The sequence below is a fragment of the Cryptomeria japonica genome, chromosome 11 (assembly GCF_030272615.1).
Source record: "Cryptomeria japonica chromosome 11, Sugi_1.0, whole genome shotgun sequence".
Lineage (NCBI taxonomy): Eukaryota > Viridiplantae > Streptophyta > Pinopsida > Cupressales > Cupressaceae > Cryptomeria > Cryptomeria japonica.
The window spans coordinates 179,912,144-179,939,493 of NC_081415.1; the positions used below are offsets into that span (position 1 = coordinate 179,912,144).

Sequence of the window (27,350 nt, forward strand, 5' to 3'; positions counted from 1 at the left end):
TGTTGGGTGCATCGTTTTTAGTGCCTTGGTTTTTGAGCTTGTGTATTTGACCCTTAATTTGAAAAATTATTCTGATTACAGATTCCTTGTGGGTTTTATGAGAGCTCTTTTGGGTCATCTGATTTTTCTGGGTTCTTTTTTCGTGCCTAGGGTTTCTGCAACTTCGCCTAGGTTTTTGACCCTCTGTTTCATGGAATTTTTTTTTTCGATTGCAGATTCTTGGTGGGTTTTTCGAAACCTCAACTGGGTCTTCGTCAGATTTTTCTGGGTCTTCTAAAATTTTTTTGCCTCGAAAATTGTGTTAGGGTTTTAGTTTCTGCCTTTGAATTCAACTTGCAGAATTTAAAAAAAAACCCTCTGGTTTTCATCTACTATTTTTCATGTATTTGAATTCGTGCCTTCACCAGTTCGACCTCGGGGTACGGGATGGCGTCTTTGACAAACATTATACTCGAAAGCAACCAAAAGTTCAACGGCTGCAACTACAACACCTGGAAGCAACATATGTTAACAACTTTTGAGTACCGATGTCTTGATGCAGTTCTAGGCACATCTCAACGTCCAACTACTGTTGGGAAAGATCAAGAAAAATGGGATGAGCGCAATCGGGAAGCCGTCATGCTCATTAAACTCTGTCACCGATGAGTAGCTACCTTAGGTATCGTCCGCCAAAACTGCGAAGGAGATATGGGACCATTTGAATAGTCTCCATGAAACCTCTGACAAGAGCAAAGCATTCTTTTTGAAGAACATGCTCTTTTCGATTATGATGGATAAAAGGACACCTCTGCAAGATCACTTGACCAAGATCAAGGACATACATGACCAACTTGAGGTGATTGGTCGCACAATGGAGGAAGAGGACATGGTCGTCATCACTGTGAAGAGTTTGCCTAAATCTTATGAGCATTTCATCGAAACGCTGAATATCACTTCCATTGAAGTCGATTTGAAGTTTTCTGATCTTTGTAACAAGCTTTTACAGCAAGATGGGTGGCGCCAACAGTTTGGAAGCAATACCAGTTCCACCTCCACCGAGCAAGCGTTCTTTGCCAAATCTTTTGTGAAGAACAAAGGGAAGGCCCAGTCTTCTCAGCCGAAAGGCTCTGGTTCTTCTTAGGACAGCAAGAAGAAGAAGAACGTTCAGTGTAATTATTGTCATAAGTTTGGTCACATGAAGGCCGAGTGTTGAATTCGTTTGGCTTCTAAACAGAAGAAGCAAGGAGGGTCTCAAAGGAACGCAAATTTCGCCAAACACTCTAAGAAGAAAGAATCTGCTTTCTATGCTTTTATGGCCAAGAGAATAGTAGATCCAGTACACTCATCTGCCTGGTATATTGATTCAGGAGCTTTGCGGCATTTTACTCATTGTTGGAATTGGTTTACGAAATCTGAACCATTCTCAGATTTAGTAATCTTTGAAGGAGGAGAAGAGTACACAGTTGCTGGTAAGGGCACTGTCTAGATTCACTTAGGAGGTAGAAATTTAATTTTTCTTGATGTCTACTATGTTCCAGGCATGGAACATAATCTCCACTCCGTCAGTCAGATCATGAGGCATTCTCCTCAATTAGATGTTATCTTCAGTTCGTCCATCTGCAGCATTGTTGATAGGGAGACTCGTACTACAGTTGCTATGGGACTTGAGGATCATGGCTTGTATAAACTTGCTGATTTCGACGATTCTCAGGAGCATGCTCTGGTTGCTCGGAGTACATCCATTAGAACACTTTGTCATCAGCGTTATGGGCACTTAAATGTGCACTATCTCTCGCAGTAATATTGGGAGGGTTTGGTTGCTAGTCTACCTAAGATCTAACCTCAAAATCATGGAGTTTGTGCAGCCTGTCAAGTTGGGAAGCAGCATCACACACCATTCTCAGATGGTGATTCTTGGCGAGCCTTCAAGGTCCTTCAATTGGTTCACGTTGATGTATGTGGGTGAATGAACACTCCATCTGTTACTTATTGTAGGTACTTCTTGTTATTTGTTGACGATTTTAGTCGTAAAATGTGGGTGTATTTTCTGATAAATAAATCAGACGTGTTCAGTACATTTCAGTAGTTTAAGGCCTTAGTTGAGAAAGAATCCAATTCTCAGCTTGTCACTCTAAGGTTTGATAATGGGGGGAGTTTTGTTCCAATGACTTCTCTACATTTTGTGCTACACATGGCATTAAACGCCAACTCACCACACCATACACCCCTCAACAGAATGGTGTCGTTGAATGTAGGAATCGCGCCATTACTGAAATGGCTTGTTCTATGATAGAGCATCGCAATGTTCCTAAGAAATACTAGGCTGAAGCAGTTTACACTGCAGGCTACCTTCTGAATCGGTCACCTACACATGCCATCAAGAAGATGACTCCTGAAGAAGCCCGGTTAGGACGCAAGCCTAAAGTGGGCCATTTGAAAGTCTTCGGTTCTACAGCTCATGTATGGATTCCAAACACCAAACGTGCTAAGCTAGATTCAAAGAGCCAAACACTTATGTTTACTGGTTACAACGACAACCACAAGGCCTACAGGTTGATTGATGTGGAGATAGATCGTCTCATTTTCAGTTGTGATGTTGTGGTTGATGAGACTACTGGTCCATTCATGCTCTCTACTACTCCTAGTCCAGCGACTCTTGATGTTGGTGTTCGTCTTCCTCTTGGTTCCCATGATGGGAGGGCTTCAGAGCAGTGTTTCAAGACTCGTGGACTCGGCACGGACTCGCGAGTCCATGGGAGCCATGAGTCGACTCGCCAAGGACTCGCGAGGCGAGTCCATCTGAAAGACTCGCGAGGCGAGTCCATCTGAAAGACTCGCGAGTCTTCTGCAAGGACTCGTGCGAGTCTTTTGCACGGACTCACGAGTCTTTCAGATGGACTCGCGTGACCCAAAAAAAAACGTCATGCAAGCTTTAAAAGTGAGTTTTTTTAATTTTTTTGCCCTCATTTGGCATTCTTGCTTGGTTATGACAGGTTTGTAGGGTGTGAAGGAGGAGAAATACAAAGAGGAAGATGTAGTCTTCTCTTTAGTTTGTTCATTGTTGTTTTTCACATTTGGAGTTGGACATATCATTATATGTAATTTTGTAAACATTTATAAACTTATGCTGCTATTATAGATTTTAGAGTTGAAACTATGAGTATGACTGATGAAATTTCAAAAATTGCATGTTTGTAGATCATATGACATGTGTAATGTTTCAATTATGGCTCTTATGTTCTCTAAATGCATTAATTTCTTTATGTTTTTTTTGTAAAACTACGGTTTTTATTTTGTCGAGTCCTTGCCGAGTCTTTCACGAGTCCGAGTCCAAATTTTTGGTTTTCCGAGTTTGTGGCGAGTTCGAGTTTTAAAACTTTGCTTTAGAGCATTTTGACTTTGAAGATGAGGAATCTATTGATCCAACACCACTTGATTCGTCATAAGATTTGCATCCGGATGACTTTGTTTCGGAAACTCCAGGGGATGTTGTTCCTCCAATGCCAAATGTTGGTACTTATACCCTCCGACCTAAATGGTGGGCCAAGACAATAGGAGATCTTCGTGATGATGAGCTTCTTGAGGATAGATCAGTTCACAGCAAGAGAAAGCAGCATAATACAATCAACTTTGCACTTATGGCCAACATCCATAGCATCCATGAGCCCCAGACATATTCCGAGGCTAAAGGCATTCCTGAGTGGGAAAAGGTTATGGAGACGGAATACCATTGTCTTCTGAAGAATAACACTTGGGTTCTTTTTGATTTACCTCCTGGGAAGAAACCTATCAGCTGTAAATGGGTTTACAAAGTCAAGTATCATGTAGATGGTACTTTAGATAAGTACAAGGCCAGATTGGTTGCTTGGGGTTTTACACAGCGGGAGGGCATTGACTACGAGGAGACTTTTGCTCCTATTTCCAAGATGAGTACAATTCGTCTTCCTGTCGCCATTGCAGCTCAGTTTGCATGGAAACTTCATCAGATGGATGTTAAGAGTGCATTCCTCAACGGTGAAGAAGAAGTTTATATGACTCAACCTCCTGGCTTCATGGTTCCTGGTAAGGAACATTAGGTTTGTAGATTGGTAAAAGCCCTCTATGGCCTGAAGCAAGCCCCTCGAGCTTGGTATTTCAAGATCAGTATTTGGTTGAACATGATTTTCAGCGTAGTCCCTCTGACACTAATCCGTATGTCAAACTCTCCGGTGATGATATCCTCTTTCTTGTTGTCTATGTGGATGACTTGAGCATCACTGGTAATTCAACAAATTTGATTACAACCATCAAATAGGACTTGTGCCAAGCTTTTGACATGACAGATTTGGGGCTTTTCCATTATTGCTTAGGTGTCGAAATGTGACAGATTGATGACAGTATCTTTATTTCATAGTCCAAGTATGCCCGCAGTTTGCTTGACAAGTTTCGAATGCAAGATTGTAAACCTGCTTCCACACCTACAGAGAAAGGGCTGAAGTTATCAACCAAGTTTGATTCACTTGCAGTAGATGAAACCGAATTCAGGCAACTAGTAGGTAGCCTCATCTATCTCATTGCCACTAGACCTGACATGTGTTTTGCTGTCAGCTACATCTCTCGCTTTATGACAGCCCCAAAAGCTGATCATTGGATTGCAGCGAAGCGAGTGCTGCGATATGTGAAGGGCACTTCAGACTATGGCATTCTGTATGGCAGGTGCAACGATCCAAAGCTGATTGGTTATACTGACTCAAATTGGGCAGGATCAATGGATGACAAAAAATTCACTTCTGGGTATGTATTCAGTTTGGATACTGGTGCTGTCACTTGGAGCAGCAAGAAGCAACAGGTCGTGGCTGTTTCCTCGACCGAAGCTAAATACCGGGGAACAGTCAAGGCCGCATGTGAGGCAGTTTGGCTCTGAAAGGATGCTTTCTGACATGTAGATGCCGCAAGCAGGTCCTTCTCCCTTGTATATTGATAATCAAGGGGTGCTCAAGCTGGCCAAAAATTCAGTCTTCCATGAACGTACCAAGCATGTCGAGCTTCATTGTCACTACATCCGCAAGCTGGTAGACGATGGATCAGTTCAGTTGCAGTATGTTCCGAAAATAGATCAGACTGCGGATATTCTCACCAAGTCTCTGAGCCCGGATAAATTTGTAAAATTCAAGGGGCAACTTGGTGTTTTTGATAGATTGACCATTAAGGGAGGGTGTTAGAATAATAATTCTATATAATGTTAATGGTCAATATTGTAATTAATATGTCTACAGTAGCAGGTAGTTAGAAGTAGGTAGCTTATCTAATAACTATAGTGTTTTTGTAATTTGTATAAATTTAACTTTTCCTTAGATTAATGAATGAAGTTTTTTACTAGTTCATATCCTAAACATTTGCGGTGGAGGTTTTTAGGCTTAAAATGATATGGGAATGCCTTTCTATATTTCCATTTGAGCATGTTTTATTTTTATCTGTTTAAGGTTCATTTTTCTCAGCTCTCGGTTGTGCTTTCAGAATTTAAGTTTCATTACAATCTAAAGCCTTAGTAAGATTTTCCTCATTTATGCATAAAAATAATAATTTTTAACTAAGTATTCGAAAGACTTTATTATTATCAATTAGCATTAACCACATCTTTTCATCCAGAATGATAAAGGAAAAATCAGAAGCAATGAATTATCTACTTACACTAATATATGGCCAGATTTTTAAAACCAAGAGAATATATCTTTTGGCCAATATGATGCACCTATTTCAGCACATAGGCTACAAAAGTCAAAGAATCTTCCTCGAAAACCATAGGACATAATTACCATATACTATTATTGTCTTAAAGATGTTGAATCTAAAGCTTTACTCAAACATGCACAACTTTATGTTCATTTCTTTTATGATGATTAGCATGTTTGCTTTATTTTTCATGTGCTTGAAGCCCAAAATCTGGCTATTTCAAACATCTAGTTTCTTATGACTGGACATAGTGGCAAATGGCTATGTCAAATTAGTTTAAAAAACACAAATTTTATGCTCAATAAATTCTGTTTAAAATCGAGTGTGAGATTTATGTTTTGCAGGTTGTTTTCTCTTTGATGCTCTGTGTTTTGTTTATGGTTTCAAGTCAGCAGGGAAGATGAGAATGATATATTCAACATAAAAGTGGGTGTGTTTTCAGGTCTAGGAAATGGAAATTCTATTACTTATTTCATTTATTCCTTGCTGCGTGTAGATTGCCCATCATGTGTTGCTGGCCAAGTGTTGGACCCATTGATGCCTGATGATGGTCACTGTATCTGTGTTAGACCTCTGCTTGCTGTTATCAAATTGCTAAATGTTCAATTAACCAATTACACCTTAAGCATGGAAAGAAACTTTACAAGAAACTTTGCTGCTTCTTTGAATGTGTCGCCCACTCAGGTAATAGTATTTTTTATTTTTGAGAAATTGTGTCTAGGGTAACTTTCTTGGTGTTTCATTTGAGGGGTTAATTTCTTTTATGTTGCTTTATCCTTTTAATGAAGCTTTTTAGAATACTTTTTTACTCATTTAGTTTTTATACTATCTCAGGTGGTTCCTGTAGCAAGACGGGGTGGAAATGTTATTGTAGATATTTATGTTTTTCCATTTCCAAAATCAACTGAATACGCCAATATGAGAGCTATAGAGGCAATTCTGACTCAGAGGAATGCTAGCAGTCAAGGCATCTTGCAAGATCCAATGCTTGGATCTTTTTCTATACTTAGAATAGAGAATCCCCTTGATACAAGTAAGTTGATGCTTTGGTTTCGTGGAAGTGACTGAATTACTTATTCTATATAAAGTTGCGTGTTGATCACTTACGGATTACAATGTACATTATATTTTTAAATTGCTATGAAGTGACAATAACTTTTCATGCCGTATTAAGCATTGCTTTAAAGTGCTTTCTTATGGCATTCAACGTGCATAACCTTACTCATATACTCGGATTTCTTTTCTAAAATTAAAGAGTTGTAGTAAAAGAACAATAATATCAATGCCTACAGTTGACGAAATTAGGTCACCAGGTTGCAAGGAATATATTTAGTTAAAATAAAGAAACATCAGGGTAGAGTTGCTCTAGATTACAAAAGGTAACAAAGTCAAAGAATCATAAACAAAAGATTGAGTAAACCTTATACAGTTTAAAACATCAATTATAAAAGCTACACACAAATAATGTTGGGAAAGTCATACCCTTCAACGAAGCAATGTTGCTGATCAAGGCAAAAGCAATAATTTATGACAGAAGGCCTGCAATTTCTTGTCATATTTGTGTAGCAATGGTTGGGCCTAAGAATCAACATCATCATGATATTTCACAACAAAAGGACTAATATAGGATTTGGCAATGCTTATAGAACAGCGTCCAAGGAGATCAGGTTGGACAATTTTCAGAGGAAGTAAGGTACTCCTTCCAGAAGCTTTTCTAACATCCATGACAGATGAATCTGTAGTAGTGAAGGAAAATACTAGTAGTGCATGCCTATTTTCATGACCTGGCCTCTAATTAGGGGGAATCTCCTCATCATTTATATGAAGCAGATCTAGTTTACCTATAGTAAGACACTCCAATAATGTAGTAGCAACATTCAAGGAGCAATGTCATTGATTTGCCCCCATCAAAGTGTCTATTGAAGGTAGGCAGCATATGCTTATTGCCTCCGGCTGCAATGTTTGAAGTCAATTGAAAGAAGGAAGTAATCAATGTGACAACTCCAGGTGTCCCTTGTAAGGATCTACATATGAGAACGACCATCCCTTGAAGAAACTGGCTAAGCACTTTTGATCTGAGATTTGAAAAAAAATAAAAAATTGGTAGGCTATGACTTGACTCTATATATCTCTATCAGGTCTTGAAGTATATAGGGCACCTCAAAATGAATAGATCCCTTGTCTTTACCTCTTGAAGAGTCATAGATAACAGGTTTTGTTGGCCAACAGAGTATGGGGTTGGTGTCATCTCGTAATTGTTGAGAGAACATCCTCATTGGCACAAGCCATGTGACCAATGGTGTTGGAGATACTTGGGCGGAATAATATTTTATAATTCTAAAGAAATAACTAACATAAGAAGCCATGTGACCAATGGTGGTCTATCTCTATCAGGTCTTGAAGTATATAGGGCACCTGAAAATGAAGAGATCCGTAGTCTTTACCTCTTGAAGGGTCTTAGACAACAGCTTTTGTTGGCTGGTAGAGTATGGGGTTAGTGTCACCTTGTAATCGGTGAGAGCACACCCTCATTTGACACAAGTCATGTCACCAGTTGTGTTGGAGATACTTGGGTGGAATAATATTTTGTAATTCTAAAGAAATAACTAACATAGGAAGCTAACTTGTGCTGAACAAAAAATGGAATTCTCAAAGTGAACCTAAACGCACTTTCAGTAAATATCCTCCTTGACAACCTTGTGCACGAGAGTGCATCTGTCTTTGCCTATGCTAAGATCAATTGCAATATTTCAAAAGAATCCTAATGCTTCTTTGAACTAAGTACTAAAGAAACACATATTATGTGAAGTATAGCCCACTAGCGTACCACTAATAGCACTGGAATATGGGAATTATTTTAAGTTTTAAAATATATTAAAAGTCAGTCATTTTTCTTCTATATGCCTTTATAAAAATTCCCTGAAACTTTGAGGATGTCATCCAAGAAAGTGTCTATAGATGTGTTGTTATGTTCAAATCTTTTGCAAGAATCATGTAGACCACAAGGAAAACAGATCTCTTCTGCTATCATAAGTGAGTCCTTTTTCTAAATGGTGGAATTAAATTCTAGTAGTGTGGATGCATGAAGGATTTAGAAAGGTAATAATTTTAAAAATTGGTGATAAATAGGGTAAATGAGAACCACATGATAATTTATTACCTTTGAGGGCTTTAATATCTTAAATTTAATTCTGTGCTGCAAACATTTCTGGATGTACTTTATAGAAACTAAAATGCTCAATTTAATGAAATATTTTTTAACAGTGTTTTTTGTGCTTTATCTTTAGGTTATTCATATTCATCAAACTCTTCAGGAAAAGGTGCTTATAGCAAGTTTTATATAACTGCCATCACGTTGACCATTACACTGGCATTCATAGCAGTTCTTGTCTCTATTGCTTGCTTTATACAAAAGCACAAAGTAAAAAATCGGTCTTCTCTATTCTCCTTTGAAAAAGATACCAGCTCAAGTGGTTTTACCAATCTAATAAGTCAGGGGTCATCTATAACAGACGACTTTCAAGTTTATGACAACTCATGCTTCAATTCTAGTAGAGGTACTCTAGTGAGTTTTCCTTGGTAGCTTCACAAGCTATATAAATAATCAGTTTCTAATCCATTTACTACAAAAAATAAGTAGTGTAGAATTTCCAATGTATGATAAGAAGAGTTCTCATGCATACATTGAGGATGCAGATGGGGAGAAGTTACTGATATAAGTGAAATGGTGCTTTGCAGGATGCATGAGAATGGCTTCTTTCAAATTCAACAGCAAAAGTGAAACTGTACCAGGCACAATTGTCCGGCGGTTTTCGTATGCTGAATTAGTAGAGGCAACAGAACAGTTTTCAAAGTTCAATATCATTGGCATTGGAGGGAGCAGCAGTGTTTACCGAGGTCAACTTGGAGATGGAAGAGCTGTTGCTGTCAAGAAACTTGAAACTCGAAATGGACCTGATGCAGATCGTGAGTTTCTAATTGAGGTTGGCGATTGATCATTCTCCTTTAGCATAATTTTTGTGTACTTTCTTGCAGGTTTTGTCCATAAATGGTACTTTTATTTTTCTCTATTGTTATTGTTAAAATAACATATATACTCAATGATTGTTAACAACAACATTCTTGTCTGCCTGTCAGATGTTGGCACTCAAAGCATAATTATAGTTCCAAATTTTTTAATTATTGTCAGATTTTTAATTTTCAGCTTTTGAATGGGTAAAATATCTGCTACACTCTTAAAGATTCCTTGTGGACCTATGTTTGCATAAAATTAGCTCTTGCAGATATCTTGAGATCAGACTAAAACAAATCAACCATAGGATGTTTTCTCCTGAAAAGATGAAACTTCTTGTTTTTCTGAGCAGAATATATTTTAGAAACTCTCTGTAAGACATAACTATCTTTGAACACACTTTCTACATGTCCTCCACGAAATAAAACTTACTACAGAAAACATTGTATAAAATACATCGTAAATCCTTCCACGATTTTTTATCTGAGCATAAACTCAACTGTCTGTGCTCTAACTCTGATCATACAGATTTGTTCATGCAGCCTGGTGACGTGCAGATTGGCATCCATGAATGAGAGTCTCTGATTGTGTAGCACTCTGTTTGGTCCGTAAACCTGGGCAGGGGCTTGATCATCAGATCTTTTAAACAGTGCATGATTAGCTCCAACTCCAGTGTAGAGTAGCACCTACTTTAACAATACCTTGGTTGGCATCATCACCATATTCAGGAAACCAAACTGAGAAATCAGCAGGAAGATGAACCCTTGACTATAATAGAACCAAACCATCCTTGAATGTAACTGAATCTTCTTGTAGTTGTTCTTGTTTACGAACTTGGATATTACCTCTTTAAGAGGAGGGGGAGAGAGTGTTCATTCCAGCTAGAAAAATTGATGAGGATTCTAATCTTTTGTTTCTAATCACTTGAATTCTCATTTGAGTCTCTGGATCATTGTGCTCATATTTACCTTTTCTGTTCAGGGTGAATCAAAGAGCATTATTCTGTTATCTCATTGTCATTAATATGTATTTGGTTTGCTGTATCATTATTTGTTACATACATGTTTACCTGTAATACAACACGTTACTAGCTAATTATTGTGTTTCCCCCTGCACTCCACAGTGCAGGTCAGTTTTCCTATTCTATTTGTATATATTTACATTGACTAACTTTTAATAACTTTCTTTATTGAGTTTATTCTTGTCTGACTGCTGTACAAATGCCTCCTCTACAATATTTTCTGTTCACATTGTTACAGCCACTCTAAAATTTATGTTTGTCTTCATAACTCGGCAAGCTTGGACATTTCAAACTAATAAGGAAGCCATTCAAATTCATCAATCATCTTTGACCTTATACTCTCCTACATGTTATTCATTTCCTATCTTTTTGCAAATGTCAACATTGAAACTTATTTTCTTTGGTTTACTTAAGCCAAGGCCAGAGGCAAATGCACATATTGTGTTCCTAATCTGAGGTTATATAGATGAAGTAAGTGAGCAAATAAATTTGCAGACAAAATAATCTGGCTGAATGGCTAGATGCTTGTATGGATCCAACATTTATGCACTTGTATGACTATTTCTATGGTAAGGCCAAAATCATTTCAATCACGATATGCAATTTCTTCGGTTGCACCATTTTGGAATCTAGGCATTTGCATGTGTGAATTTACTCCAGAACTGATAAAAAAATTACATTCCAAATAGAGTTCCTCATTTTTAAGTCACATTATCTTTGAATAAAATTTGGTCTTATTTATAGCTCAAATTAAGTTTAATTTCCACAGTATTTCCCCTCAGTGAACCTTTTGAGAACTTGAAAATAGTTAAGAGTTTGTTAATTAATTGATGGATATTAATGTTGAGTATGAAATGTAGAAGCGAGGAAAGTTTGCAGTGCTCTTATTCTCTTTCTTCTATGTAAACCAGGTTGAGCTTCTATCCAGGCTTCATCATTTTCATCTTGTTCCACTCATTGGGTATTGCATAGAGTTTCACCGGAAAGAACTTCGTAGGCTGTTGGTATATGAATATATGCCTAATGGTAATCTTCGGGAGCATTTGGATGGAACTATGGGTAAGGAACCTCTCAATTGGATAAACAGAGTCCGCATTGCACTTGGAGCAGCAAGAGGCCTGGAATATCTTCATGAAGCAGCTGTGCCCCGTGTTTTACATCGTGACTTTAAGTCTAGCAATATTCTCCTTGATGACAAATGGAGGGCCAAGGTGAGAGACAACCATTTTGATTACAATCCTTAAGAAGAACACTGCAGTTATTGTTGTGTAGTTAAAAAATGCAGTAAAAATAAATTGATTGATTACATGCTGCAGCCCTGTTTGGCCTGCCCATGGTAGCTTTTATGTTTTCGGATGGACATGGAGAAATGGTATGACAAGTTGGCAATTAAGATGATGGATTGATTTTATGCAGCTTGCTGATTTTGGTATGGCAAAGACAGTCACACATAATGATCATAATGGTCCATCAAGTTCACCAGCGAGAATGCTAGGTACATTTGGATATTTTGCCCCTGAATATGCAATGATGGGAAGAGCATCTTTGAAGTCTGACGTTTTCAGCTTTGGGGTAGTCCTTTTGGAGCTGATAAGTGGCAGGCATCCGTTAAACATGTCTTTGCCAAAGGGACAACAAAGTCTTGTTATTTGGGTAAGATAGCTCCGATGATGATTATATTGTTACTGATAAAACTTTAACAATATATTTTACATTTTCTGGTGTCTCCGTCTCTTACTGTTCCAAGTCTTTGCTTCTCTATTAGAATCTTTAATTTAATTTGTCATTGCTCGTTTTTTACATGTATTTCTAGAAAATATCAAGAGCAATCACAAATACTTTCAGAACTTGTGTCCAATGCTACTTAGCTGCAAGTCAATGCATCTCTATCAATTATATATTCAAGCTTGCCACTGAATTTTTGTTGCTGTAAGTTGCATTATGTGTTCACCTGTGCATGTGCCTGTGAGAAGTCAACCTTTAAATTTACATCAAACTAAACTATGTCTTAACTTTTAATCTCTTCATAATTTTGATAAAATCAGTCTTTGTTTATTGCATTTTCTGTTTGCTAGAAACTCCATTATCTTGCATCTCTCTGTCAACTTCCTCATTCTGTTGCAAACTATCTCTATTCTTTCCCAGACTACCATGCACGGCTGTAGTTGTACAAGAAGTAAAATTATGCAAGCAACATATATCCATACTGATACATAATGATAACCAAGAAAGAAAACTTTTATTTATATATTTTCATAATTGCCAATGTAGCTGAAGATGATAAAGGAGAATTGATTTATGCAGCTTTAAAATGATTGAAGGAAATCTGTAATGTCTGCCTGATAGAGGACATAGTGGTCTAGAGAAGGTAGTAACAAGACATTGACGATGAATTTGTATATTACTACAGAAAAAGATCAACTTAGAACTTAGAAGTATGAGATCTGGATGGAGCAACTTACAAGATGTAAGCTAGAAGACACCTCAATTAATGTTGATTTTGAGTATGTTGAATCCCTCTCTAAAGGGCATAGCGTCTGTTTCAGTCAGATTTGCTTAAATTGTTCTATAGGTTACCTTGTAATTGGCAAACCATAAAATAATGGAAACAGAACCTTTGCATAAAATTATTGGAAACCCACACAAATTCTGGAAGCTCAGAAGTCCATATGAATTAGCAAAAGATGCAACCAAACACAGAGACGAGGATACACATGTAGTGAAAATTAACTTTTTCATTTGCTTGTCAAGGTCGCAATGCACACCCATGTGGTGCATGGTTTACAGGTTCGGCAGCATGATTCCTTGGCCTCTCCACATGAGCTATTCATTTAACTCACCTTACATTCTGTCAGGTTTGAACCTTGGCCCCTCTTGAGCCAATGTGCAGGCTTGGCCATCAGACTTCGGCCATAGAGGCTGGGGATTGTCATTTCTTAGTAGCAATTTAAAATTTATTCAAGTTTCTTCAGGAGAATAATAGTAATCTCTATTTTCTTGTTTATTAGAGTACCATCAAGCGCCTAAGGATCCCTATGATCACATTTTTCCTATGCATATTCCTAGAACATGATTGAAAATGTGCCATGTAAATAAGGGCTATCTAGGTATAACATGGCTTGAAAGGTACATCCTAACCTGTACCCTTGGTGTGTGGATTGAGGAATTGTATGTAGCAACACAGTAATGGCTGCATTGTATTACTATTAGATATTGTCCTATCATTAATGCTCTCCTAATAATGGTGGGTGTAATTTGTGATTTTGATATATATCATAACTTGTTATGCCTTGTTCTCAGATTGTCCATGTGCATACATTTTATATAAATTACTATAGAAAATACCTTGAAATTCCATTTTTCTGTTTCTTAAAATAAAACTATAGTAACTTCAGTCTAGAAATAAATGCATACTTAAGTGCACAAGAGAGTGGTCTCAATATGTAGTGTCAAATTTTAGAAATTTCGTTGGTTTGATCTCTTCTTTATGCTTGAATATGCAATGTAGTTTTTGATGTTTGGTGTGTTATTGCACATTTTAGCAAGGCTTTTACCATGATAATGGATCATCAACTTTAGTTACTTAAATGATTATGAATCGACAATTGTCAATCATGGTGCAGGCTAGTCCTCTTTTAGAAGATGAGAATAAAGTGCTCAGTGAAATTGTAGATCCAACCTTAAAGAATGTATTTCCAGTGGAAGGCATGCTCAAAATGGCTCAGTTAGCAAGGGCATGTTTGCAAATGGATTCAGAGGCAAGACCCACAATGACTGCAGCTGTGCATGTTCTTGCTACATTAATTCCAGAAAATGCAAGGAAGAGTGTGTCATTGCCAAAGAACGGTGCACAGGTAATAATCATTGACATTTTCTAGATTGAGTTCTAACTTCTTATACTGTGAGCTATTGGAAATGGGAAGACGTCTTGGAGCATTTATAGATAGTACATTTAATGTATCAATGATGTTTTGCACCTAATTTCTCATTGCCTCTACAGTAAATCTTAAATCTCTATATGTAAGAATATGCACTTTTGTTGGATACAAAATGTTCAAAGTAAACAATGAGAAAGCAGCATAGCTTGTGGAATTCTAACGATTTGTTTTAATTTCTTCATGACATACATTGCCTCTACTATGTGTTTTTAGTTGCTTTTTTAGGTCAATCCATAAGGTTTAAAAAAGATTAAAAATAAGGAAGTAAAAAAATTGAAAAACGTGTCCAGTTTCAAGTTGGGTGCTGCAAAACACACCTAATTTTGCCTGGATATGTTCTATAGGCATACCTGGATTAACCCAGGTGGACTTTGCAGCACCTTGTCCACACCCATAAGGGACTAGGACCTGTACCTGGACTGTGTATGAACTGGACTTGGATCTGGGCTGAAAACCCAACAAATCAGTACCGTAGCAAGGGACCTATTTGTAAACTGTAGTTAGACTGTTAGAGGCTTCATGTGAGACACTCTTGCCTTCCCAGAAATGGTTCCTCTCATTGTTTATCCTCAAATGTTAGGTTTCATGAACACTACCATATTTTGAGAACTCAGAATACTAATTCAATTGGATAATCTACTTTCTCTTTGTGCTTTACCATTATGTAATTATATGGGATGGTTTCCTATGAGTTAAAGCAAAATGTGTCCGTCTCCTGAATGGTGCATAGCGATTAGATACATTCATGTTTGATGATAGATTTCTAAAATTGTTGATTTTGGAACCAGCTGTTTGTGCCTTTGCCCAGAAAGTATGTGGTTAACCGTTAAATACTCTGGATGAAAACAAACGTACACTCAAGTCTTTGCAAATTTATTGCTTTGATTTTCTATTTAATTTTTCAAATTTCTTGCAACAACCTGTTTCTCATGCAGACGTTGAATCTGCTCTGCATTTCTTCCTAGAAGACAAGAAAACCAGAGATATTTTCACAGTTGAATGCGATTTATACCTCATAAAATCATCTTATTTTGGCATTTTTCATGTAAGTATTTTGTGAAGTCCATTACATTTCTGGAGGAACTTTTATCAAAAAGAAAATCTGAAATAGACAAGAACTTGTAACCAGACTAAGAAATATCATATTGATAAATCTATTGTTGCTTCGGGATTTGATTGTGTGACTTTATTTGCATCAACGTTTCGGATCACACTCTGTGATCCATCATCAAAATGTGGTAGAGAATGCCAGGATAAGAATGAATGTGAATCACAGAGTGTGATCTGAAACGTTGATGCAAATAAAGTCACATAATCAAAAATTCACATTCATTCTTATCCTAGCATTCTCTAAACATCCTAATGATGGATCATAGAGTGTGATCCGAAATGTTGATGCAAATAAAATCACACAATCAAATCCAGAAGCAACAATAGACTTATCATTATGGATTGTGGAAATCTGATAATTCTAATATCATATTGATTTTAATTTAAAAGAATTGAGGTTGCCCATGTAAGGTTCTATTGTGACGTATTCACACATTGCCCCATTGCAAATGGGGACCCCTACCTTTTTGCTTTCTAGGGTTAGTTTAGTTTGTTTGTTTGCCTGGTCTTGACTATTAGCCTTTGGATTGGAGAGTTGTCAAAGGGATCATTGAGATAGCAGGCTCTACTTGAGTTGAGGTAGGTCAGTAGGTGGTCCAAGTCAGGGTCTCTTTGAAAGCCTTCTCTAGGTCAGGTTTTGTTCTTGTTTCTAGGTTGGACTGAGTTTGAGGAAGTCCTTGTATCTTGCTAGCAGTCTTGCCTTTTGAGACCTAGGGCATTTAGTCAGGGAGGTGATGATGATTTTGAATGAATTTCTTTTGAAGCCTTTTTTGCTCCCAGTCCAGACCTCAAAGCTTGCCACTACATCTTGATTGAAGTGGAGCTGACCCATTTATCCTTTGGAGACACCTTGGACAAGCCTAGACTTGGAGATTTGATGAAAAGGTCAAGAATTGAGCCTAAAAGACAAATTTCGCTCTTGACCCTTCCAAAGGGTTCAGAGCGAAATCTTGGGAAAAGACCTAATTTTTCATCAAAAGCATTGAATTGATATCACCTTGAAGGCGAATAGACTTGATTAAGATGAAGGAAAGATCGAACAACCAAGTCAAAGGGCAAAGTTGAGGGGAAAATGAGAAAATTTAGCCCAAAACACGAATTTCTCTCTTGACTCTTCCAAAGGGTCTAGAGCGAAATTCTAGGATAGGTCCTGTCCTTCCAGGGGTACTTGGGCAAAATGGTTAAAATATCCTTGTAATCCATTTTTTTGAGCCAGGAACTCCTTAAGGTGGTTTGCTAGAGGCAAGAGCAATGTTATTGAGGTAGAAGTTTGGATGTTTGAGTGGTATCTAAGGCAAATTCACAAATTTCGCTCCTGATCCTTCCAAAGGGTCTAGAGCGAAATTTCACCGAGGACCTAAGATTTCACCTAAGTCATTGGATGGTTGGGTAAATTTGCAAGACTATGGAAGGAAATGGATCAAGGGTTGAGTCTAAGACAAAGCCAAGTGGAAGAGAAGATGAATTGAGCCTAGAAGAGAAATTTCTCTCTTGACCCTTCCAAAGGGTCCAAAGCATAGTTGCATGGACACGGATACGGTATTGAATACGGATACGGTATCAGATACGGATACAGCGATTTTTTAAGACCCCTAATATGGATACGGCTGGACACGTCATTCATAAAAAACACATACACATATATTTAACACAATTTTCTAAGTTATTCGAGGAGATTTTCATTACTTCAAAAGCAATATAGACACATAATTGCTACATAAATAATGATAAGTAGATTTAACATTTTACAATATGCAAAAATAGAAGAGTTGCATTGGAAGATAACTCAAAAAATGGGTCACTGAACTAGAAAAACATTTCATTTGTCTTTCTTATTTGGTGTAGGTTTTGTTAATACCCTATTTTTTAAAAATGCGTTAATGAAGTTTTCTAAAATTAAATTTAGGAAGATTTACGTCAATTTTGTTTAAAAATCAAATCACATTAGTATTTAGCATGGTTGGAAATCAAGTATTTTTGGGCATGCGTCGGTACAATATTCGACATGTATCTAGGCTGTATTGGATATGTATCCGTTTCAGAAATGGGAACGGATACGGGGAAACGCGTTCCCAGGGAGGGACAAAGGAGTTTCCGGCAACTTTGGTCTAAAGCAAATTTCTCCATAAGGCATTCTACCTTGCCCAAACCTATGAACTAATCCTTCTCCCATGCATTTTTAAGAGCAAAGCACTTGTTTTGATAAGGAAAGGGTGGAGATGAAGTCAATTTGAGCTTGAAACTTGAATTTTGCTCCTGACCCTTCTAAAGGGTCTAGAGCGAAATTCTCAAAACCTCCTTTTTCTCCCAATTTTGTGTCAAGCCTAACATTGATGGGGGTTGATTGAACTTAAAGGTATCCCTAGGCATCCATTTGACTGAGTTGTGATCACAAAATGTGAAGATTTTGAGCTAAAGTGTGAATTTCGCTCCTGACCCTTCCAAAGGGTCCAGAGCGAAATTTCTTATAGGTCTTGTCCTTGGCCAAGGCCTAGAGCGAAATCCTCCTTTCAGGCCTTCTGGGGGTCAAATAAGTTTTGCCTTCATGAGAAAGAGATCAAAAGGTGAGAATCAAGGTAAAACGAAGTAAGAAGAACAATGAATTCAACCTAAAGGAAGAATTTCGCTCCTGACCCTTCCAGAGGGTCCAGAGCGAATTTCTTTATGAAGCACTATACCTTGCTCCAACCTACAAGTTAACTCATTCCCAAGCAATTTTGAAGGCCAAAGACTTGTTTTTAATGATTAAAGGATGAAGAATGGAGCTTAGTGAGGGAAAAACAAGCAAAGAATGAATTTCGCTCCCGACCCTTCCAAAGGGTCTAGAGCGAAATTCTTAAAAACCTCTAATTTGCTCATATTTGAGATCTAGATTTGGTTTCCTAAGGCATTGGTGGAGAGAAGATTAATATATACTTGCCTTGAAAAGCAATTTGGAGGAAGGAAGTGATGGAATTGAGTCTTAATCATGAATTTCGCTCTTGACCCTTCCAAAGGGTCCAGAGCGAAATCCTTTGAACTCCCTATTTTTCTCCTTGTTTGAGCTAGGCAAGAGGCTAATTGTGTGATCATGATGGGAGGAGGTTTGAAAGATTAAGTTCAAGATTGCAAAATGACAAAAATCGCTCTTGACCCTTCCAAAGGGTCCAGAGCGAAATCCCTTATAGGGCCTGTCCCTGGAAAGGATCTTGAGCGAATTTCATTCTAATACCTTCTTGTTGATGATTTAAGGTAAGAAATATCATTTTAGAACAAATATATCATGTATACTTAATCATCCTTTGTTTGTTTTGCAGATTAATAAAATCTAGATGGAGGAGGATTAGGCCAAGACAAGGAAGACCTATACAAGTTCCATCATCATTAAGGATGTCTCAAATGCATGGAGGAAGCCTCAAGGTGCTTCTTAAGCATTGGAAGACTTAAAGTGTTCGAGGAGTTGCAAGCTATCCTCAAGACCTCATTCTACCACATGAAGAAACCACAGGATGACAGAGAAGAAAGATCTTATAAACACTTCAAAGCAATATGAGCTACTAGAGAAGAAGGAAAGACTTGATAAAAAAGAAGGATTCATCAAGCACAAGGGAGTCAAGGAAAGGTACACCATTCATTAAGTATACCAAAGACAAAGGAGGATCGACCAAGGTCATCACAGAGCAAGTACCAAACAAGGTGGCATCCCAGTCTCTGTTCCTCCAGTCAGATAGGTCCACATCAGCATGTCCAGATTCAATGTACCCGACTCACTAGTGAGCTCACAAACTTCGAGGCACCTACCCTGGTTTCCTATTGGTCCACACTCATGAAATGTAATTTTCTCATTGGCTAAAGGAGTTTGTTGTAACAAACCCTAATTAGGGTTTCTATCTTGTAATCCTAGCCATTGATTGTAAATCAATCAGAACCATTGAATTGTAAAGAGCTCCCTATATAAAGCTCTGGCTCTTCATTTGTAAAGGTTAATAGTTGGTTAATAGAGGTTAATAGCTAGAGTTAGTAGCTAGAATAGTGAATAGAATAGAATAGAGTAGATTAGGAAGAGAAGGCAAGGAATTGTTGCCTTGATTGTAAATGAACTCCATTTTTCATTGAAGTTATGGTGAAGTGTGTTGTTTCTTTGCAATATGCATGTTCTCTTGTTGAATCTTCATTCTTAGATGGTAAATAATTAGATTGAATGAAGGAAGTTATTGAATACACTTGCGTGGAATCCGCCTAGTCCAAACCACTAGCCTCTTGCTGATTGTAAGTGCACCCTGTGTGGTCAACTGGTATCGAATGAGCTTAATCTCGAGTCATTGAAGTTATGGTGAAGTGTGTTGTTTCTTTGCAATATGCATGTTCTCTTGTTGAATCTTCATTCTTAGATGGTAAATAATTAGATTGAATGAAGGAAGTTATTGAATACACTCGCGTGGAATCCGCTTAGTCCAAACCACTAGCCTCTTGCTGATTGTAAGTGCGCCTTGTGTGGTCAACTGGAATCGAATGAGCTTAATCTCGAGTCGTTACGCATCTATTGTTCATGCATTAACTTGAATGGTGATCAGTGTTTGACAGTGATGATTTGAACATCTTAAAATTTCCTTAGAAGATCGCACTGAGTTGGTGTCAGATTGTTCAACTTGATGGTGAGACCCAACCCAGTAGGACTCCACCTAGTCGTTCATCCATCTTCTTGCATTTTAGGTCTTAGATTAAATTCTCCAAACCCTGTATCTTTTGCCATTTCTTTATCTTCCAGCTAGCAGATATGATTCAAGTTCTAGCAAATTAAACGCTTAGGTACTCAAATGTAAGTCCCCTTGTGATTCTAGCATAATCACATCATACCACAAGAGCTCATCCACACATAGAGACCCTACATATAAGAACCTTGGAGTTTTCTTGAATGATCCTTAGGCGAAATCTTCAGCATTCGAGGAAACTTTGTTCAAGAGAGGATAAAATACCTTGGTATTTTATTCTGTGTTCGCATGTGCATGAAAAAACACATCAACGGGTTCTTATTAGGAAATAAAGATACATCTGGTTGCACTTCGTTCATATCTGGGCCCTTGCATCATGTTGCCTTGTTTTGCTCCTAATGTCCAAATGATTATTCTAGATGGATTATGTTTTATTGTTATCCATAATTGCGTTTGTATTTTGAAGCAAGCATATTATCTTGTTAACATTGAAACATTAAATGATCTAGATACTTCTACAACTTCCTGTGGTGTACTCTCTGCTGTGTGATACAATGATATAAAATGAGTCTTGCAAGAACTTATCCTCTATGGCTAAAACATTTAAACATGTTTATCCAAATTTGAATTATTGTGTATTAAATTATATTTCTGCATTTTATTTCAACGTGTCCAACATATTTATTTTGTCAATCAGAACTTATTTCTTAAATGATTGTTCCTGATTTCTAGTTTACTTATGAGTGGGAATACCTGTAATTGCAGATTCCCTTAGCCCTGCCATGGTATCCTGATTGCAGCGACTATAACTTTAGTCGGGAAGAAGACCTTGACTTGGATGAGAGCTCAGTTCCATCAGAAAACATGAATACACCGTCTGCAATGACTGGCTCTTCCTTTGATCCTGAGCTTGAGAAAATTTTATCGCAAAAATGGGCAGCAGGGAACACCTTACTTTTGGGCCTTGAGGAAATTCTGTCCTTGCAAGAAGACTTAAAGCAGGGTATTGTAAAGGATTCATCTCCTGTGTCAGCTGCAGACTACTTGAAAAGCCTCACTTCATTGACAGCAGATAATCCAGTTCGCAGATCATCTGAGGAAGAATTACTCGACCTTACAGAGCCACGTATGGAATCATTCTGGCACCCTAATGTGAATTCAGCAGATTTGGAAAGAGAAAGACATTAGAGATTTCCATGGGGGAAATTTCTTACGTTTTAGACTTTTAGTTGCAAGGACATATTGCATTCCCACAGAATGGATACGAAGAAAATTATTCTTCCCTCAGTGAGAAGATGCTGTTATTTTGTTTATATATGTGCATCAAATTACATCAGTTCTGGCAATCTAGCATTCCCTTCTAAAATAACTACTTGTGAAAATACCTGCCTTTGTATTTAGATCTCCTTAATCTTCATGGTCTACACTGTATATTATGCCATGCAGAGGCAATAGAACTGTATCTGTGAAACAGGCAGTGAAGTATGCTAAATATTTGGAAGAGGAAGAGATGTTTGTTATTTTCATATTGTAATCTATTTTAATCTTTCGCTGGACTATGGGAAGGGAATATGCCGCATGAATATTAGTAAAGTATGAATATCCATCATTATATAGAGCAGGCATATAATTCAAGCTGTCTCTATATGAAGTAGAAGAGCTCTCAGCTCATTGCTGCCATTTATTGTAAGATGCATACGGAAATACTTTCTAGGTAGTCATTCAATACATGGAAGTTTTGGGTATATTAATTTGTTTTTTTATAATGTTCAGCATGTATTTTCAAATTTTAATTTAGCCTATAGACAAATCACGGGCTGTAGCTATTCTGGCTCCAAAAAGGCATGCCATGCCATGATGCGGTTCCAAAATCGCATGCCCTCCATGATGTCATCAAACACGTTCTGGGATCCACCATCGGGCTGACGTGGAGGCATATTGCCATTTTGCGGTTGACAGAAAACATTTGCATGCAGCTAACATTTTCCAGCGGTTCTCACGGTCAGTCACGCGCACGGCTAAATTTGAAATGACTACATGGGAGGGAATTTTTTGAAATTCTATTCCCACTCAAACAATTCAAAATTTTTAAAATACCTAAAACTAGATGCTTTTTCATTTTCCATGTGAGGTGCAGCCATGAACGAAAGCCAACGAAGAAAGCATGAAAGGAATGAAAAATGCAGTGGGATTTGAGGGCCCATGGGTGTGGAAGTAGACTGTTTTCATCCAAAGGTTTGATTTTTTTTTTACAGCTTTCATTATATGATTTTTCTTATGTGATGGTGAGATGTTTAGATTTTTATGATTCTTAATTTTTTTTGGGATATATGTAGCAAAGGCAAGTGCTAGTTTTCTTGGTGCTAGTGGATAATCTAGTAAACTCTTCCCCTCAAAGTTGTGCTAGTTTTCTTGGTGCTGGTGTATAATCTGGTAAACTCTTCCCCTCGAAGCTTTTGAATCAAATTCAGTTGTACCTATTCATGTGGTTAAATTGCATCTTCGCAGGTATTGAACCTTTGAATTCCTTGTCCATTGCCTCTGTGAGTGTGGTGCCCTATGCCAGGAGCATCATTGAGTCAAATCCGCTAAAACTGGGTCTGATCTGTTCGTATCATCACCTAGAAGGTAGGCTTGGCATGAGACAAGTTCTACAAATTACTTGAAGAAGAAGCTCCACTACCAGGTTTTGATGGTCCGTTTTATTTGGAGACAAGTGCACCCAGCAGTATGTGGAATTCTCCTCCACATACTTGTAGCCGCAGCACAAAATCTTCCACTTCCATGTCTCTTGACGGACGATAGATGCTGTAAAATTGCCTCATACCACAACCAACCCAAATGCAAGCTTTTAAAATTCCTTTTGAGCCACAGGTACGTAAGTGTACAAGGTGGATCGAGGATCTGTATGGCATGCTCTTGCTGCTGTAACCTGTTTTTTTAATTTGAATCCAGAGAAATCTAGGGTTTTCTTAGGATAAGGGTCTATAATCTTTCGATCTGGAGGAAGAAATTTAAAATTGAATCTAGAACTAAACTAACCCCAGACTAAACTGCTGTAACCTTCCTATTACTGTCTTTATACTCTAAGGATTCGGCGTGGCTTTTAGGCTTACAGGTGTAAGTATTGGGTTGTGTCTATTCTGGCTCCAAATGGGCGAATTTGTTAGACTAACAGCGATGTGTTATGCAATCTCAGTCATCCAATAAAAAATCTATGGTTAAAAAGGTGGGACTAACATCGTGTGTTAGTCGCGTGGTATGCCATTTTGGAGCCAAATAGACATGTCCGTAAGTATTTGTAATGTATTTGAATATGATAAGTATTTATAGTTTAGTATAGCTTTTAATGGCAGCATTTAAATCGTTGGATTTATAGTAATATATTTATTGTGATCCAAGTTGACACGAATGTAATTATGTAGAACTGTATAAAAATATATTGTCAAAAAAATAAATAGATTGCAGAACTTTTGAGATTGTGGCATCTGTTGAACATGTTATATTTTCATATAAATTTTAAGGTCAATGCAAAATGTATTTATCATAAGTTGTATCATTTTTGTGGATGGCAATGTTTATAGGAAAAATTTAGCTTACTATTCACATATCAATTACCTTATAAGAAGTATAATCAAGTTTAAATTTTTAAAGATATAAATTTATTTGCATTTTCTTAACTACGATATATGAAGACAAATTCGAATTATTGACTTTTCACCATTGTAAACTTAAATTTGATATATTAGTATTTTACATTTTTTTATTTATTAATATAATATATCAAAGAATGAGTATATTTTTATTATTTTTCTCTTTTGTTGATTTAGAGAGAAATAATATTTCCAAAGGGATTTGTTACTATTGGAAATTTTCGGAATTTATTAAGTAAAAAATTCTCTAAACGTTATTAAATGTAAATAGACAAATCTTTGAGAAATTTTAAAATGATTAGTGTAACTTTTGAAAGATATCTTTGAAAATCATTTGAATGTTAGGGGTCCTATTGTGTCTAAATCATGTCTATCATGATACATAGGTGCACCAAAACAAAAATGCTAATATAAAGGCACCCCCTCAATATGAGTTGCATCACATTGATATGTATCTTCATCTTATATTGCAACTCATCCACATCATTGTAACTAGGTCATGATTCATATAAAATTAATAGATCCACTATCACATGCATTTTTATCAAACTCATGGATACAAAGTTGTAATATATTACCACTACAAATGTTGAGTTTATTTTTCATTTTAGACTCAAGATTAAAATTCAATCCTTCAATCCAAGCATGGTGTAAGTCTATATGGAAGGTCTCTGAAGAAGAGGTAAGGATTTTAAAGTTTTTATCCAATTTAATTCCTTCATAAAAAAATATCCACAATAGAACCGCCCTTGTGGATAAGTTCTAGAATGATTTTGCCTTGAGTTCAAAACCTTTTCACAATCAACATTATTAGGGTCAACACATTTAATTAATGAATTTAAAGAACAATCTCAACATCATTTGCACCATGAATAACTAGTATTTCTAACCCATGCTCTACAAATTTACCAAGGTAAGAAGCTTCTTCATTCATAGAAAAACACTTTTCCTTATCAATATTCATATTAGTAAGATTTTTATGTGAAGGTCAAATCTCTAATTTATCATCAGAGGAGAAATTACAACTTATAGAAATACAATAAAATAAATTTATCATCACAATCAACAAGAAATATTTAGTTTGAGATCTTCAAATTGAGTGCCTAAACATTTATCTTTAATAACATCATTAAATAAACTAAAAAATCATTGTCCATAATAACATAATCATTTTTAAGTAAGCAAAAGTCCACTTTTCCCTCAAAAAAGTAATGGGAGAGAGACAGACCTAAGAGACGGAGAGAGGGGGAGGAGAGAGAGGGAATGGGAGAGAGACAAACCTAAGAGAGGATGGGGGAGGGAGAGAGGGAAAAATGAACATAATAGGAAAGAGAGATGCCTAAAAGAGAGGGGGGGAGAGAGACCTGGTAGAGAGAGAGAGAGAGAGAGAGAGAGAGAGAGAGAGAGAGAGAGAGAGAGAGAGGAAATAATGGGAGAGAGAACCTAAGAGAGAGGGAGAGAGGAGTGAGAGTGAGAGTGTGTGAGAGGAAAGGGAGGGAGGGAGGGAGGGAAGAGAGAGATGGATGGGGAGGGAGGGAGAGAGGGAAAGAATGGAGAGAATGGAAAGAATGGGAGAGAGACACCTAAGAGAGAGGGAGAGAGAGAGAAAGGGAAATGGAGGGGTAGGGAGAGATGGAGAGAGAGAGAGAGAAGGAGATAATGAGAGAAAGAGAGAGACACCTAAGGGAGGGGGAGTGAGAGAGATAGAGATAGAGGGAGGGAAGGTGTATCTCCATCTCTCTTTCCATCTCTCTTTCTCTCATTTATCTCTTGTCTCTCCCTCTCAGTCTCTATCTCTCTATCTCACTCTCCTCCTCTCTTAGGTGTATCTCTCTCCCATTCCCTCCCTCTCCTCCCTCTCCTCCCCCTCTCTCCCTCTCTAGGGTCATATGGTATCCTAGGGATCCATGCATGTGTCCTAAGGGGTCATAGGACACTATATGACTCCTTAGGATACCATATGGCCCGTAACAACACATAATATGTCATATGGAGTCCTAAGGGGTCATAGGACACCATATGACCCCTTAGCACACCATACGACCCATAATGACACCAAATGGTGTCCTAAGGGGTCATAGAACAATATATGACCTCTTAGGACACCATACGACGCATAACGACACCGTATGGAGTCCTAAGGGGCCAAATGGTGTTGTAAGGGGTCGTAGGGGACCATATGACCCCTTAGGACACCATACGATCCCTAACGACACCATATGGCTTCCTAAGGGGTCATAGGACAACATAAGACACATAATGAGACCATATGACCCTTAGGACATAATATGACCCCTAACGACATCTAAGGGGTCGTAGGGTGTCCTAAAGGGTCATAGGACACTATATGATCCCCTAGCACACCATAGGACCTATAACAATACCAAATAGTTTCCTAAGGGGTCATAAAATACCATATAACCCTTAAGGACACCATATGGTGTCTTGAGGGGTCATATGGTGTCCTATGACCCCTTAAGACACCATATGGTGTCGTTATGGGTCGTATGGTGTCTTAAGGGATCATATGGTGCCCTAAGGGGTCATCTAGTGTCCTAAGGTGTTATAGAACACCATATGACCCCTTAGAATACCATATGGTCTCTATCTCTTTCCCTTTAACTCTTTTTACCTCTCTCCCTCCCAACTCCCTTCTCTCTCTCACCCTCTATCTCTATCTCTCTCACTCCCCCTCCCTTAGGTGTCTCTCTCTTTCTCTCATTATCTCCCTCTCTCTCTCTCTCCATCTCTCCCTATCCCTCCCTTTCCCTTTCTCTATCTCTCTCCCTCTCTCGTAGGTGTCTCTCCCATTCTTTCCATTCTCTCCATTCTTTCCCTCTCTCCCTCCCTCCCCATCAATCTCTCTCTCCCCTCTCTCCCTCTCTCTTAGGTCTCTCTCTTCCACTATTTCCTCTCTCTCTCTCTCTCTCTCTCTAGTGAGATAGAGAGATAGAGGTAGAGAGAGGGAGAGAGAGTTAAGAGAGAAAGAATGAAAGAGAGAAGATTCATGGAACATTGTTTAGGCACATATCGCGTTGATGGAAGATTCGACTAACATAGCGTGTTAGTCGCTTTCGCTGATTCGTGGACTGAGTGGTCGTCATTTCCTTTTGCCCCGCGAAACAACGAATTCGACTAACATAGAGTGTTAGTAGTTTTCACTGATTCATGGGCTGTGTGGCCCCCATTTTCTTTTGCCCTGCGAAACCTATGAATTCGACTAACATGGCGTGT

The 27,350-nt window shown here is 37.8% G+C and overlaps 1 protein-coding gene across 6 annotated transcripts in view; it reads left to right on the plus strand.

Annotated features, from left to right (window-relative positions):
• LOC131068117 (receptor-like serine/threonine-protein kinase NCRK) overlaps positions 1-22,208 on the plus strand; it is a 51,115-nt gene extending 28,907 nt beyond the window's left edge. For all 6 annotated transcript variants that reach the window (XM_058003299.2, XM_058003301.2, XM_058003302.2 and 3 more), the window contains 8 exons: positions 6,188-6,375; positions 6,526-6,724; positions 8,979-9,248; positions 9,430-9,674; positions 11,636-11,935; positions 12,141-12,377; positions 14,348-14,578; positions 21,229-22,208. In XM_058003299.2, coding sequence (XP_057859282.2) covers positions 6,188-6,375; positions 6,526-6,724; positions 8,979-9,248; positions 9,430-9,674; positions 11,636-11,935; positions 12,141-12,377; positions 14,348-14,578; positions 21,229-21,651 — 2,093 coding nt within the window. In that variant the 3' untranslated portion in view covers positions 21,652-22,208. The remainder of the gene's footprint in view (positions 1-6,187; positions 6,376-6,525; positions 6,725-8,978; positions 9,249-9,429; positions 9,675-11,635; positions 11,936-12,140; positions 12,378-14,347; positions 14,579-21,228) is intronic.
• The last annotated feature ends 5,142 nt before the right edge of the window (positions 22,209-27,350 follow it).